Here is a 16,531-nt window from a genome sequence, read left to right on the forward strand (position 1 = left end):
TCTTATTTCGGCAGTGTGGAAATTTAAGGCTCCAAAGAAGGTAAAAGTGTTCCTATGGTCCCTTGTCCATGGAAGTTTGAATACCCATGATAAACTCCAGAGAAAGTGTAGGAACTGGACACTGTCCCCCTGGATCTGCACTCTTTGTATGAAGCACAGTGAGAACATGGATCACATGTTTCTGCACTGCCAATTTGCTTCACAGATTTGGCATTTCCAAGACAAATTGAAGATTGGATGCCTGAAGCTCTTCATGGTTGGACCCTCCCTAAGAAAACAAGGTTTATCTGGTGTTGTGCCTCTAGAGCTCTCATTTGGCATATTTGGCTCGAAAGAAACTATCGGGTTTTTGAAGATAAGTCCAATACTTTTGATCTCTTTTGTAGGAATGTACAAAACGCTACCTCGCGGTTGTTTAGTTTTTTAGGTGGGGTTTCCTCTACCCAACCTTTAGTCTGTCTTCCTTTTTTTGATATATCCAAAGAAAGTTTCTTATAAAAAAAAAAAATTATGCAATCAAAAGTAGACTTTTTATAACATTTAACATTGCATGAAAAAATGCTATAAAAAGTCTGAGACTTTCCATAACATCGCCTATCACCGCATCTCAAAAACGCTATGTAAAGTCTACGATAACTTTTATTCGATGCTATCGCATGTGATTTTTGTTATTATGAAGGAGCATCCTGAAGCATTTTGAGGTGCTACCTCCTTTGGTGAGCGCCCCTTTAAGAAAATCATGGAAATTTGGCTAAAAGCTACAATGACCAAATTTTACACAACATAAACTATACAAACAAAAAGTGGAATCAAGAAACTAACTCTGGCCATTATTATTGATTACCAGTGAGATAAACAAATCACGATCAAAGAGTTTATTAGGAAAATGTCAGCCTCAGAAAAAAATTTCTGGTGTCATATGGATCATTATCACCCGATGTATTAGATTCACTTGGGTGAAATTTCCCAACAGAGAACACATTCTGTGTGGAACTTATCAGCAACTTTCATTCTTAACGGGTAGACTTTGCAACAGGTCGTCTTAAAAACAACCTGCATGCCGATAATTTTAGCAGCCTCTTTTTCAAATGATTGAAAAGTCTTCTTCTGTATGGCTGGCTAATTGCTCCAGTAGCGAGTATATTTCTTCTTTCAATGGATGTGATCTATCAGATGCAATGAAAGAATGGACCTTATTTCCAGTGTCAATCCAACTAATTGCACGCTCCTTCCTCACAAATCTCTCTTCCATTAGTTCCCTGACCTTCTCTACTGACTCCCATTTCCCAAGAAAAGCATACAAACTTGCAAGAGAAACATAAGCTGCAGAAGATTGAGGCTCCAGCTCAATTACATGTTCAGCCACTTTTCTTCCAAGCTCTATATTACCGTGTATCCTACAGACGCCAAGTAAGGCATTCCATACCCGATCATCGGGTTTACAACACATCTTCTCTAGTTCGTTTACCAACTCGATAAACCATCCAGCTCGACCTAAGAGGTCAATTAAGCATGCATAGTGTTCTTGATCAGGGAGAACACCATGATCATACATCATGGCCTTGAAAAACCGGAGTCCTTCTTGCACGAGACCTGAATGACTACACGCACTAAGAATCACGATAAAAGTGATCCTATCAGGCTTTAGACCCGATTTAACCATGTCATTGAACATCTGCATAGCCTGTTCCCCATGACCATGTTGTGCCAGGGCAGATATCATTGTATTCCACAAAACAACATCCTGCTTGTTTCCCATAAGGTAGAAAACGTGGCAGCCAGCTTCTAACATGCCACACTTTGAATACATGTCAATGAGAGAGCTCACGACTATTGTGTTGCATCTGAAATTGGTTCTTATCAAACAGGCATGTACCTGTTTACCATGCTTTAGTGCAGCAATGCTGGCGCAAGCACAAAGACAACTACTAAATGTATATTGGTCGGGATTAATACGAAACGTCATCATTTTTGTAAAATAATCAAGTGCTTCATGCCCCAAACTGTTTCTCGCATAGCCTGATATCAGAGCTGTCCATGAGACAGGATTCTTTTCAGGCATTTGGTGAAACAATTCGCTAGCCAAATTCATGTCACCCCATTTAGCATATCCAGAGACCATTGTGGTCCACGAAAGGATATCTTTCACCGGCATTTCATCAAACAATCTCCTTGCACACCCCATTTCTCCACATTTTGCATATGCATCAACAATAGAACTAGAAAGCACTACATTAGACAAGAACCCAACAACCAATACCTGCCCGTGAACCTGCTTTGCGAGCTGCAATTCCTTGATCTTCACACAGAGAATCAAAAGACCGGCAAAACTAAACTCATTGAACCCCATAGAGAGTCTCCTGAAGTCTCTATACAACCCAATAGCTTCATTGAGACACCCCTTCTTCGCATAAGCAAGAACCACAGTATTCCACGAAACAACATCCTTCTCGGTCATACTATCGAACAACTTCTTAGCTTGATTAATGTTCCCCAACTTAGCATACCCAGCAAGCATATGGTTCCAAGAGTACAAATTCCTCGCAGACATTTTATCAAACACCTTGCGTGCCTCTATGTCATTGCCGCATTCAAAGTACATACCGATCAAATGGTTGGCTACAATAGTGGTGGGGCGCTTCAACCCCGTGTGTTTCAAATAGAAATGAATCCATTTGCCTCCTTTGAAGGACTTGACTTTCGCACAGAGTCGCAAGAGATGGACGAGAGTGCTAGAGGGTAATCGTATGCCTCTTCGAGCCAATAATTCGAGGTGGGAGAGGGCTTCGGGCAGGTGCCCTTGAGAAGAGAGGGCGAGAAGGGACTGAACGATACAGGGGCGTTGCTTGGATTTGATCGGAAGAAAAGAAGCGGGTTTTTTGAGGGATTGGGAAGAGAAAGAGGGCATTGCAGAGGGGCACCATGTGAGATAGAAAACCCATTCATCTATAGCGAGCTAGCGCCGGCGGCGTAGAAGCAGCTCATCGCAGAAGAGAACATTCGGGCAGCAGCGACCGTTCCGATCGGGGAGACGGATCCGAAGCCACCGTTGGACCCTACCCTTATAAATTTCTGTTTTTTTAAGAATAAAATATTTTTGAAAATTTGTACCATCTCTAGTTTCTTCAAATTTTCATGAGAGAGAAAATTTTCAATTTAAATGATGTATTTGTCAAGATTTAACTAAGATATATATTTTTCGATAAAAAAATTTGTGAGGTTAGATCCTCGCATGTAGTTTTGTATTAAAGAAAAAAGCAAGATGTATTTATTTCTATCCTAAAATTTTTAGAATTAGGTTAATTTATAAGTTTTGAATTCTCTGTGTCTAATAAATTTTTGAAAATATTTGATAGGTTTTTGAAATTTCAATTTTATATCTAATAATCTATTTGGCATTTGTAAAATATGATCTTATTAGACACAAATTTTAAAATTTAGGATTCTATTACACACAAAATTCAATTGTATATCTTTATTTTTGTTGATTTCAAAAAAGGTTGAATTAATCGTGGACTTAGTAAACTCAAAATTAAAAGTTAAAAAACTTAGGTTAAAAAACACATTTGGTCCCTTTACTTTCACCAAAGTAACAATTTAGTCCCTGAATTTCAGTTTGTAACGATTTAGTCTATGTACTTTTCATAAAATAACAATTTAGTCCCAAAATTTTAACTTGTAACGATTTAGTCCATGTGTTTAAAATTTGTAACAATTTAGTCTCTATCGTAATTTTTTTTTATTAAAATTAGGTGTTAAATTTTATCATATAACAAATGAATATTCTCTAATTCATAAACATATTTGGTCCCTCTTTACTTTAGCAATCCATACATACAAGAAACTTAACAAAAAATATTTCACAATAAAGACTAAATCGTTACCAACTTTAAATTACAAGGATTATATTGTTACATATCAAAGTTCAAGGACTAAATTGTTAACAATTTGAAAGTACAGAACTAAATCATTACAAACTAAAGTTGAGGGACTAAATTGTTACTTTAGTGAAAGTATAAAGACTAAAAGTATTTTTTAACCAAAAACTTAAAATTCATAGATTTACTAACACAAAATTGAAAGTCTAAGAACCTATCAAGAAGTCCAAAAATTTACGAGACACAAAGTTCAAGACTAAACTTGTGATTTAACCTTAAAAAAAAAAAATATCTCAAGTACGAAATATAATACATATATGTATAGTATAAAAGACTTCAAAAATTGGGTGATTGATTTAAGTGTCACTCACTCTTATGCATTAATCCTATTTATTTTTTTGCATAAAGTTTGATTTTTATTGAAACTAGTGAGTTTACAAGATTTTCATCTTCCAATATATTTTTTTTAATGTAGTTTATGGATAAAATATAGTGGTTTACCATTATATTATTGGGGTATGGGAAAAAGATTAGAAACATGTGATATTGATCTGTTTGTAGGCAAGTTGGTGCATGAAAAGCCTTTTTATTATGGATTTTCTTTCTCCTTGTCATGTTTGGCAATCCACTGTTTTCTAACCCATAACATCATTCATTATTTCTCCCATTTGGTTTGGATGCTTGCTTCCTAATTAACATCTTCCAAATGTGCCAAACACTCCCTTTCCTTTGCTTCGATCGAGATATATGTTCTAGATTGACTCGAAGATGGTCCTTGAGGCGAAGAGCTTGAACCAGATAACAATCCCCAAGCTTATGTTCTTCAACAACCGGAGTATTTAGCTATTGGAAAATCGCCTTCGGTTTTGAGAATACCACATCAAGGTGACAGGATTCGAACCTATGACCACGGTGTCGGGGGTTCGAATCCCTCCTCACCCACAACCGGCCAAAAAGGGAAAGACCAAATATTTTGAGTTTATAAAGTTGAATATCATCCACTGGTATCAAATTACCACATTAGAGGTTTCAAAAGTTATAGTGTCAACCAAACTTCACTGTATATTTGTGTCACTAATACTATTTTTTTTAGGTGTCACTAATACTATTTGAGTTTCTTATAAGTGGGTACTAATAATGTAAATGTCGGTCCCTTGCGTATGTACGGGTATGGACAGTATACATACTCCAGGTATAGGGATAAAAAGGCAAAAGGATCGCCAACTCCTAAGTAATAAAAAAAAATAATGTAAATATCAATCCAATTATATTTGGACTATTTAGTCCACTTATCAAGTGATTTTAATTATGAACTCATAGACTTTTCCTTTAGAAGTAATAGATATATTATCTAAGTTCATTGATTTATTTCCAGGAGACTATTATGGTTATGTAAAATCAACAACATTATATGTCTCTAATATCTTATTTCCATTAGATAAGTGACATTTTAAACGTGAGTTGTATACATGAGCAAGATCAATAATTCTAATTAAGATTATTCTTTATAATGAGAATCCTAAAAGATTATTTCTACTCGCTTTTGTTTATTGGCATACCTGACATGTGTCCAAACAATTATATTTTCTCCCAAGTATTTTGATTTCATTCTATATTTGTTCTTAAATTATGAATTAGGGTTTCAATCATTTACTATATCCTAAAAAGTGTCTAAAACCAAACTTTAGGATGGCGAAATGGGTATATGCGGCATACAGACATAAGTCCTTTTTGGTTAAGTATAAAAATAAGGTGAGTATTGTGTCAAAGCGAGCATAGCTGATCGGTAATTGACATATATCTCAAACCTTAAGATTATGAGTTCATTTTTGTTTTAGACTTTTTTAATACAATATGTGGAGTGAGAATTCGAACTCACAATATTTTTTATATTTTTTATTGAAGATGTATGTTTAACTACTTGAATTAGGTTCAAATTGTCAATTATGTTCTAATTATGTAGTAGAAGAGAGAGATTAAAATATTTAGCCTAAAATATCAACATGTTTTGAAAAAAACAAAATAGACCTCTATTTGAAGTGGGGAATAAAATTAACAATAATGTTTTTTATTTCTATTTTTGAAGACAAATTATTATCCCAATGAAGGAAAAGAAATGATTTTTCACACGAAAAATTCTCACTTTCCAATGGGGAATAGCCTCGTGAATCTCGAACGCATCTACGATCACCGTTCAATTTGCATACCAGCAACCAACAGACGGTCCAGATCCTCCCCACGTGAACGATTGAACACGTGCTCAATCTAGTACCGAAACAGGCGATAATTATCTCCGTCATGTCCACGTCATCACGATTGGCGTCTTTCACGATGGATTTACTCCGGCATCGTCCACCGTTGGATCAAAACGCGGCGATGAAATGTGAGCCGTCGATGGAAGTCTTATCTCCTAATTTCTTCGCAATTTTCATGTACAGAGGTAGATAAGCAATAGAGAATGGAGAATAAGCATTTTCTTTCCTCTTTCTTAATATACTTTGGAAAATCACAGACTCTTTCTCTCTCTAAAAACTCTCTACCTAAAAGTTCTCTCTCTCTCTCTCTACCACCTTCATAATCTGGTGAGTTTCCTGTTCCTGTGCTTTTGCTGAAAACCATTATTTGATGTTCGTTTTCTTCTAGTTTGGCGTCTATCTGCTTTGCTTTGATTCTTGTGAAAGTGAAACCCTGTTCGGAACATTGCTACTCAAGGAGGATCTAGCGGCTTTGGGATAGTATTTGTATTAGGAGGACGTGGGGTTGGGCATTTGGTTGCGATTTTTGGGTATTGGAAATGTGAAAAAACTTGGTCCATTTTTGGATTTGGGCACTAGGGTTTTCGATTTTTTGGTCTTTTGAATTTTGGGTTTCTGCTGGATTTTCTGATTGTGTGAGTGTGCCTTTCTTTGTTTCTTGGTGTGGATTGATCTTCTGTTGGTTTGATGCGGATTCTTTTTTCTTTTTTGGGTTTTGGTGCGTGTAGGACTTTGAGGCTGAGGTTCTAGATTTGTGATGGAAAATGGGGTTGAGATTGTTGATGGCTTGCACGTTGGAGAGAGGAAATTTGCGGAAGATGGTGTTTCGCGGGACAGTGTAGATGAAACAGTTGTACTTGGTTCTCACGAATCCAAGGAAACGGAAGGGGAAGGTGTTTTTGAGGAGGTATTAGACGGGAAGGAGCATTTAATAGAGCAGAGTCCGAAATATGGTTCGGTGAATGGCGGTGTCGTGGATGAAGAAATCCGTGATTTTGCATCTGGAGTAACTTCCCACCATCCTAATGCTTCTCATGATGAAGAGAAGTTTGAAGAGGCAATAGAGGCTTCTAGTGGGGTGAATGAGAACACGGTGGTGGAGGAGCAAGATGGGAATTCTGGGAAGGAGAAGGAAGACTTGGGTGGGAGTGGAATATTGATTGAGAATGCAGTTGTGGCTTCTAAGATTGACGAGAGAGGAATTGGAGACGAAGCAATGACTTCAGAATCGAATGAGAGGAAGGATAACAAATTGGATTTGAGTAGAGATGATTTAGGAAAGGAAACATCAGAGAATGGTGCCGCTAGCCCAGAGGTTGAAGTGCTGAAGGGTGAGGGTCAGGATGATTTGAAATATGGTTCGATGAGTATGAAGTCTGAAAATGAAGATTGTGACGATTTGAACGTGACTTCACCGTCAAATGACAAATTGGTGAGTGAGAGTGCTGATATGGTAGGGGGAACTAACCTGGATTCTACTAGTGAGATTCTTACTGAAAATGGGGACATGGAATTGAAGGAGAAGAGCTTAGGTACAATCCATGATGAGAAGACTGAGGAGCCATTAAATGCACCCGCTGTCCATGATTTGGACAATCAAGATACTACAAATGCTGACTTAGGCGGTGATTCTCTTCATGTGGATCTGGAACTGCCAGAAAATGAGAATGAAGAAGAAATAAGAAAGGCTACTGCTGGTATTGATCCTAAGAATGAGGATAATAAAGATGAAGAAAGCTCTTCAACCTGCCTGACCACCAAAAATCAGGATCACAGGATTGAGGAAGTGAAAGATGCTTCTACTGGGAAAGACTCAGTAGAGCAGTCTAGAGAATCTCGTGAATTGAATGGTACTACTTCTGCTGACCTACATAAACCTGTGGGTGAAAATGAAATTGCTCTGGAGACAGTTAAGGATATCTCAGCTTCGGAAAAGATAGCAGATGAGAAAATCGAGAAGATCCAGGGCAGTGAAAGTGACGTGACCGTGAAGGAAGACAATACATCAAGACATCAGCATCCTGTTGATAGTGCCAATAATGGCCCCGACACTGGAGAGCTTGAAAAGACAGAGAGCAAAGATAAGGTTGGACAGGACAAAACTCAAGTGAATAGGGATCCAGAAATTCAACCTGCGTCAATCATTACTTCATCATCTGGAAAATCTACAAATCCCACTCCTCCTGCCCGTCCAGCTGGTCTTGGGCGTGCTGCTCCATTATTGGAACCTGCCCCTCGGGTGGTGCAGCCGCCTCGAGTAAATGGTACTGTGTCCCATGTTCAAATGCAACAAATTGATGATCCTGTTAATGGTGATGCTGAGGAAAATGATGATACACGTGAGCAACTCCAGATGATAAGAGTGAAATTTTTGCGTCTTGCGCATAGGCTCGGGCAAACTCCACACAATGTTGTTGTTGCTCAGGTTCTATACCGTCTTGGATTAGCTGAGCAACTTCGAGGAAGAAATGGAGGTCGAGTTGGTGCCTTTAGCTTCGACCGTGCCAGTGCCATGGCAGAGCAGCTGGAGGCAGCTGGACAGGAACCGCTTGATTTCTCTTGTACGATCATGGTTCTTGGAAAGACAGGTGTGGGCAAAAGCGCTACCATCAACTCCATATTTGATGAAGTTATGTTCAACACTGATGCTTTTCAAATGGGTACAAAAAAGGTTCAAGATGTCGTTGGAACTGTGCAGGGGATTAGAGTACGGGTCATTGACACTCCTGGCCTTCTTTCTTCTTGGTCAGATCAGCGACAAAACGAGAAGATCCTTCTCTCCGTTAAGCGCTTTATAAAGAAGACACCTCCAGATATTGTTCTGTATCTTGATAGACTGGACATGCAAAGCCGGGATTTCAGTGACATGCCTCTCTTGCGTACAATTACTGAAATATTTGGGCCATCAATATGGTTCAATGCAATTGTGGTTCTTACTCATGCGGCATCTGCTCCACCTGATGGTCCAAATGGCACCGCTTCTAGTTATGATATGTTTGTCACTCAGCGTTCTCATGTTGTGCAGCAAGCTATACGCCAGGCTGCAGGGGATATGCGCCTTATGAATCCTGTCTCATTAGTGGAGAATCACTCTGCTTGCAGAACAAACAGAGCTGGGCAAAGGGTATTGCCTAATGGTCAGGTTTGGAAACCTCATCTGCTATTACTCTCATTTGCATCAAAGATTTTGGCCGAAGCTAACACTCTTTTGAAGTTGCAAGACAATCCTCCTGGAAGGCCATTTCCTACTCGTTCAAAGTCACCTCCTTTACCTTTCCTTCTCTCTTCCCTTCTCCAATCCAGACCTCAAGTGAAGCTGCCAGAGGAACAGTTTGCTGATGACGACGGTCTCGAGGATGACCTTGATGAATCGTCAGATTCTGAAAATGAATCGGAATATGATGAACTGCCCCCTTTTAAACGGTTGACAAAGGCACAGGTAGCAAAGCTCTCCAAAGCACAGAAGAAGGCCTACTTTGACGAGTTGGAATATAGGGAAAAACTTTTTATGAAGAAGCAACTAAGAGAAGAGAAGAAGAGAAGGAAGATAATGAAGAAATTGGCTGCTGAGGCAAAAGATCAACCCAGCGAGTACAGTGAAAACGTAGAAGAAGATAGTGGTGGTGCTGCATCCGTACCAGTTCCCATGCCAGATTTGGCATTACCTGCTTCCTTTGATTCTGATAATCCCACTCACCGGTATCGTTATCTTGATTCCTCTAACCAGTGGTTAATAAGACCTGTACTCGAAACACATGGATGGGATCATGAGGTTGGTTATGAAGGTATAAATGCAGAGAAGTTGTTTGTCGTCAAAGACACAATACCCATCTCTTTTAGTGGTCAGGTTACAAAGGATAAGAAGGATGCGAATGTTCAAATAGAGATGACCAGTTCGATAAAACATGGGGAAGCTAAAGCATCTTCCATTGGTTTCGATATGCAGACTGTTGGGAAGGATTTGGCCTATACACTACGTGGTGAGACGACATTTATTAATTTTAGGAAGAACAAGGCAATTGCCGGTTTGTCGGTTGCTCTATTAGGCGATGCTTTATCTGCAGGATTCAAAGTTGAAGACAAATTGATCGCTAATAAGCGATTTCGTTTAGTTGTGACTGGGGGTGCAATGACTGGTAGGGGAGATGTAGCTTATGGTGGCAGTCTAGAGGCTCAATTGAGAGACAAAGATTATCCTTTGGGTCGTTCACTTTCAACTCTTGGGCTCTCTGTTATGGATTGGCACGGAGATCTTGCTATTGGTTGCAATATACAATCTCAAGTTCCCGTTGGACGATCAACTAACCTGGTTGCTCGTGTGAATTTGAATAACAGGGGGGCAGGGCAAGTCAGCCTTCGGTTAAACAGCTCAGAACAGCTTCAGATGGCTGTTGTGGGTCTCCTTCCTCTAGTAAGAAAGCTTATGGGTTGTTATCAATATTGGCAGCATGGACAATGATGAAATTTAGGTTACAGATGCAGCTGAATTTTTGCAATATAGGTAATAACGTTGGTAATTGGCAGTCATCTTATACCGGTTAACTTCGAATGCAAGTGACTCTGAGCTCTGCTCCTTCCATCTTTCCCCACCCCCCCATAAGCATCCTTCCTCTGTAGTGCTTTTAGGTATCGTTGTTAGATATGATATTTGGTATTTTTGTTCTCATTGAGCTACTGGTCAAGTTGTGTTTCTTGTTAAATTAAGTTCTGCTTTTATGCAAAATATATCTTTGAGTTTGAGTTTCATTTGCTTTACACTGTACACTATCATATTCCTCCTCTCCCTTGCAATCTTGTTTCCAATATCAGTGCTCACTAAACTCTGCACAAAAGTATACTGAATGCGCTTTGGCTTGGCACGTCTCCAGCGTATGCAAAGATGAAACTCTCAAAGTCTTCTTATTTTCAGGTTATGAAGTTTCTATTACTGATAATGCATATTTTTGGATGTGATGAAGTTGATATAGTCCACAAATTTGCAAACTTTGCTTCTGCCATATCTTTTGATTATTCAATTGATAATTCTGAAGATTGTTTGAGTCATTATCCTCGTGTTTCAGGAGCTAGCAAGCAAGCTAGTATGATGGCTGCCACTTATCCAGACATGTTTGTGAGACAGGTGAATAATTGTTGTCTATCTGGTCGGTTGTTAATGGAAGCTGTGAGTCATATTCAGTGGCCAGCTGAGCTACTGAAGAAGATGGAAGCTCAGCTGATGTGTGTTTTGTCGTAGCTGCTTTGTTTGATTCAGCTTTAATCAACAGGTATCTTCCTTCTCTCAACATTCATTATTATAAACTTCCATTTAGAATTTGCCTGCTTACTACATGCCAATGCCCATACTGGTCAAGGGGCACCATCACTTCTAGCCTGATGCTCTTGTCTGATCCCAAAGGGCTTTTTTTCTTTTTTCTTTTATTCTTAATCTACTTTTAAAATATTGATTAAGACAGCTCACTTATATTCAACCTCCACATTAAATTACATGTTTAGCCCCTGAATTTTTAGGTTTGCATCTAACACGTCTTTGAATTTTGAAAATTATCTGATAAGTCCTTGAAGTTTAAATCTTGTGTCTAATAAGTCCTTGAATTTTAAAAAATTCAAGTTTCTAATATACCAGTTTCATTTCTCTCCCTAAAAATTTAATATTTTTCTTAATTTTTTTCTCTCTAAAATTTCATATTTTATAACTTTTATTTTCATTCATAATCTATTTTTTCCTCTAAAAATTATATTTTATTTTTTCATTCAATTTTCTTTCACTTTCACGGTAACTTTTATTTATCTGTGTATTTATTTATCTTCTATAAAAGTTATATTTTGAATCTTGTTTTTATCTCTAAATTTGTTTCCACTATAAATTCTCTTTCTTTATAACTTTTTTTCTTTAACATATATTTTCCTCTTACTTTATTTTTTTCTCCAAAATTTTTCTCTTTCTGTTTTTAACTTTTGTTTCACTATTTTTTTCCCTAAATATTTTTATTTATCTCTCTAAAATTTATCTTCCAAAAGTTTATTTACATCTCTATTTTCATGTCTCTAAATTAGGGGAAGACAAAAATTTCTGCAGGGTCGGGTCCCAAAAATAGAAAATGCGTGTCTCAATCCTTCCCTGGATTTCAATTTTTAAATAATTAATATATATTTATTACATTTTTTACGCTTGAACTCTAAAAATAATTAAAAACAATTGTCAAAATCGATAATTTTTTTTTGAGAATATCTCTCGGACCCGAGAAACTAAAAATCGATAACCATTGTTGACTCTACTCTACATAAAATTCTCTCTCTAATAGTATCTTCAATTTTTTAACTTTTTGAAAGCAAAAAACTAAAAATGGTTACAAAACATGTTTTGGTTTTTTGTTTATAAAAAACAAAAAACAAAAAATGGTTATCAAACATACTTTTTTAAAAACAGAAAATCAAAAACTAAAAACTAAAAAGAAGAAAAATCAAAAATTAAAATGGTTATCAAACGGGTCCTAAACATTTCATTGATCTATTGAAAGACTAGTAAGAGGAATGGAAAAACAAAAAATAAACGCTTCTTTATAAAATATGAAATATGTATGATGCAACGAGAATGTCTTAAAAAGTGAATCGCAAAACAATACCAAAAAATGCATTTTTTTTAAAAGATTAGAAATGAGAATATGAAATGAGAACGTCATCTAACGAGCTTGAAGTAATAAACAATCTTGATGAGGTTAATCTTTACAATGATCTTCAATACTATCCTAAGTTAACTTAGTTACTTTAAACTATGTTGTCGTTTCTTGCAAAAACTTCGTATCAATGGGTATTAGATGCACTTTTTATGTATAAATTGGGGGTGATTGTTCTAAAAGCAAAGGAGTTCATTGCCATCTTAAGATTCATCCTAAATTTTATTTATGGTATATGATTTTTCATTTCAAACAAAATATTCCATCAACAAATCTATCAAACACACTTTCTATTAACAGAGATATGCTTGAATTTTCATACAAAATCCAAGACAGACTTCAAACCTCAACTATTTCAAGATTATCAACCAAAACTACATTCCTAATAGAGAATTTAGGAAAATACTTTTCTCTTCAATATTCAGGAGCGCTTTTCTTCTGATTATCTATGTGGCCCGATAACATGTAAACATTTTTTTTCTTTTTTATTTATTAACTTTTAACATCTCTTCCTCTCTCCTCTATCCAGTATTACATCACAACTCCATTTTTCTCCATTCTCATTTTATCTTTAACTATATATTTCAATTCAAATTTTTGCCAAAAAAATTTCAAATTTACTATATATTGTATCTTTTTATGTGTATCTCTTCTATACTATTTCAAAAAGAGTATTTTTTTCATTGGTACAAAAACCATTCTTATGTTTTTTTTTCATGCCACAAATAAAACTCGATATGTTTTTCACAATCTAAAGTACATTGGTTATCAAATTTAACTTATTTTTTAAACAAGTATTTGTCCTTTGCACAAAATTATTATTTTCTTAAAATCTTCGTTAACAAGTTGTATCTTATGTCCAAACAATCACAAATTTGCCTCTTTTTTTCTATCAAGCCTATTTCGAATGTTTGAGTATAGCCCACTAATGCAAGCGTCTTCTTGTCTCATATGACCCAAATTGTGATCTATTGGACTAGGTAGTTTATGACCTCTCCCGATTAAGTCTCGATCCATCTTAGTTGAGTGTCTTTCGATTTTACACAATCATATTACAACTTACTTTAATTACTTTAATTGAATGAATCTCAATCTATTGAGCTATGAATCATCTAACTAGATGAGTAAGAATTTGAACCTCCAACTTTATATTATATATGTCTTTATAGTACAAATATGTGAAGTGTAGATTCGAATACCAGAGATCGTAGTTTCACATCTTATATTGATGGTTCAATATATATGAATTTGAAAAAGGAAAAAGGAAAAAAAAAAACCATTAATTTGAATTCAAAGAGTAATTCTGATTCATAGCCTTTGCTTCAAAGTTCAAGGCTTGAAGGAAGGAGGCTTTCGAATCAGAGTGGCTCGCTCAAACCCATATGCGACCTCAATCAGCTTCCCCTCCGAACCCTTCAACCCTCCGAAGCAAATCCCGAACGGAACTCCTCCGCCGTCATATCCCGCCGGAACACTGATTCCGGGGAAACCCCCAATCGCGAGCACCGGAGCTATGCCGGAACCCGGCGTCACCACCGCGTCCAACCGCTTCTCCTTCACCAATTTCTCAAACCCATCTCTCGTCAACCTCGCCAAATTCAACAGCGCCGCCTTCTGGACGTCGCCAATCCCATTTGTCGCTTCCGCCGCCAGAAAGATCTCCTGGCCGAAAACCTTGAGCAGTTCCTGCACAGCAATGGGTCGAATCGATTACGAACGAAATCGGTTACTGTGCGAAGAAAAATGGATTGAGTGTTATGTTACCAGATCTGGGTCTGCGTTATCGAAGGCGATTATGTCTCCCAAACTTCGAACAGGGGAAGCCACCAGCTCTTTCAGGTACGCATTCAAAGATTGTTTGAATTCAGCGAGCAACGCCACTGCTTCCCCACTTGCAGTCGCGTTCAAGATTGTATCTATATTCGCTATCTCCAGATTGTCTATCAAGATGGCACCACCTCGCCTTCAATTTCAACGTGTTAGATTTAGTGTTTACTAGAAGAACAGCCGAAGAAGATAATTTTAGAGGTACGTAAACTATTCCACTTGAAGATAGTTGTTCATATTGAATTGGTTTCTAGTTGTCAATAGATTCCAACTCTTTGTTTAAATGAATAGAAACCCATTTGGCTAAGGATTTAGGGCAGTTACCTTAGAGTGTTGAAATGATCCTCAAAAGCCTGTGTGATGGTTGAATCATTGATGAAGCTGAAAAAAGGGCTCCTCACAATGCCTAATCTCTTCCCCTTTAACCCATTTGCATTGAGGAATTGTTTATAGCCACCATATGGAATGTACTTTGAGGCTGTTCTGGAGGCTACATCATTGTAATCGAACCCTACAATGGTGTCAAGAACTATTACGGCATCCGTCACTGTCCTGCAGATTGGCCTGTTTTCACATATGAAGTTACAAAGACTCAGTTCTTTTGATCTCTATACAATAGTTTTCTGATATGGTTGCAAGATTGCTTACCCGATCGTGTCCTGTCTAGGGGAAACTGGAATGACACCTGCTCTACTGGTGAGGCCGACTGTTGGTTTGATTCCAACAACCGAGTTAGAACTAGCTGGACAGAGGATAGAACCGTCGGTCTCGGTTCCTACTGACACTGCTGCTAAGTTTGTTGCAACTGATATGGATGGCCCGCTGCTGGATCCACAGGGTGATGCTGATAAAATATATGGGTTCTGAAAAGAGAATTGTACAAAAGAAATGGTCTTTAATTCTACTTGAAAAGCATTGGATGTGGGGGAAAATGTCTCTGGAGCAGGTAACTGACCTTTCCCTGGCCACCTCTGGCGCTCAAACCCGCTGGAGCAGTAAGAGATCGGAAATCGGCCCATTCACTCAAGCTAGCCTTTCCCAGAATTATAGCTCCAGCCCTCCTCAGTCTCTTTACCACGAACGCATCATGTGGCACAACAGAGCCAAGCAATGCGAACGATCCAGCTGTAGTATTCAACTTATCCTTAGTCCCAATGTTATCTTTCAGTAGAACTGGAATTCCATGCAGACCACAAAGCGATCCAGGCTTCTTAGCCTTGCGCTCTTGGTCAGCCTTGTCAGCTTGGAGCAATGCATCTGGGTTGATTTCTATGATCCCATGGACAACCGGGTTGAGTCTACGGGTTTCGTCTAGGTAGAACTCAACAAGATCTCTCGAAGTGAGCTGGTTTTGCTTGAAAGCTAGCTGGAGGTCATGCACGGTGGCTTCTCTGATCGACAGCCCTTGAACGATCGTGGATTGTGGGGCAGTCAAACAAAAGGCCACAAGAATCAGAAGCAATGACGAGACTACAGAACTAAGCGGGGATGTGTAGGCCATGTTGGTGAAAAACTTAAATGGAAGTCTTCATGATATATAGGAGCTTCATATGGAAGTTTTATACTCATCTCTTCTGGTTTAAGTACTGTTTTCTTGTACCCGTTCTGGTTCATGGCCATAGAAAGATTACAAAGAGAAGTGTGTGGAGAACAGGACATTAAAAATATGAAGATTTGATGAGGTCCAAAGAGGGAGGAGGGCGTTGCCGTCCATGTCCGGTGGATTTGTCTGTTTGTAGCATTAGCTATATTATGCTGTGTTTGTCCATGGGATCTAAGGGCATTTTTAGTTGACTGATGAGTTGGAAGAAATATGTAATCTGACATCTGAAACATTGGCAATTACTTTGAGCAATTGAGTAAATTTTTTGCAACCATTTTTGTTAACAAAATTGTA

General features: G+C 37.8%; 3 protein-coding genes across 3 annotated transcripts; 1 reads left to right on the top strand and 2 right to left on the bottom strand.

Annotated features, from left to right (window-relative positions):
• Positions 1–804: 804 nt before the first annotated feature.
• Positions 805–3,085, bottom strand: LOC111007990 (Pentatricopeptide repeat (PPR-like) superfamily protein). Its single transcript, XM_022280552.2, has one exon. It carries the CDS (start codon positions 2,906–2,908, stop codon positions 1,085–1,087), a length of 1,824 nt encoding a protein of 607 aa, XP_022136244.1. The 5' UTR covers positions 2,909–3,085; the 3' UTR covers positions 805–1,084.
• Positions 3,086–6,305: 3,220 nt separating this feature from the next.
• TOC120 (translocon outer complex protein 120) lies at positions 6,306–10,879 on the top strand. The gene is made up of 2 exons (XM_022280617.2): positions 6,306–6,460; positions 6,862–10,879. The coding sequence occupies exon 2, from the start codon at positions 6,891–6,893 to the stop codon at positions 10,590–10,592; it is 3,702 nt and encodes a 1,233-aa protein (XP_022136309.1). The 5' UTR covers positions 6,306–6,460; positions 6,862–6,890; the 3' UTR covers positions 10,593–10,879.
• A 3,045-nt stretch (positions 10,880–13,924) lies between these two features.
• Positions 13,925–16,275, bottom strand: LOC111008027 (Amidase family protein). Its single transcript, XM_022280618.2, has 5 exons — positions 15,590–16,275; positions 15,283–15,497; positions 14,959–15,198; positions 14,572–14,770; positions 13,925–14,493 (listed from the first exon to the last, which is right to left on the bottom strand). The coding sequence occupies exons 1-5, from the start codon at positions 16,133–16,135 to the stop codon at positions 14,137–14,139; spliced, it is 1,557 nt and encodes a 518-aa protein (XP_022136310.1). The 5' UTR covers positions 16,136–16,275; the 3' UTR covers positions 13,925–14,136.
• Positions 16,276–16,531: the final 256 nt, after the last annotated feature.

Source organism: Momordica charantia (genome assembly GCF_013281855.1).
Source record: "Momordica charantia cultivar OHB3-1 chromosome 4 unlocalized genomic scaffold, Mcharantia_2.0 BLBB01000004.1, whole genome shotgun sequence".
NCBI classification, from domain to species: Eukaryota; Viridiplantae; Streptophyta; class Magnoliopsida; order Cucurbitales; family Cucurbitaceae; genus Momordica; species Momordica charantia.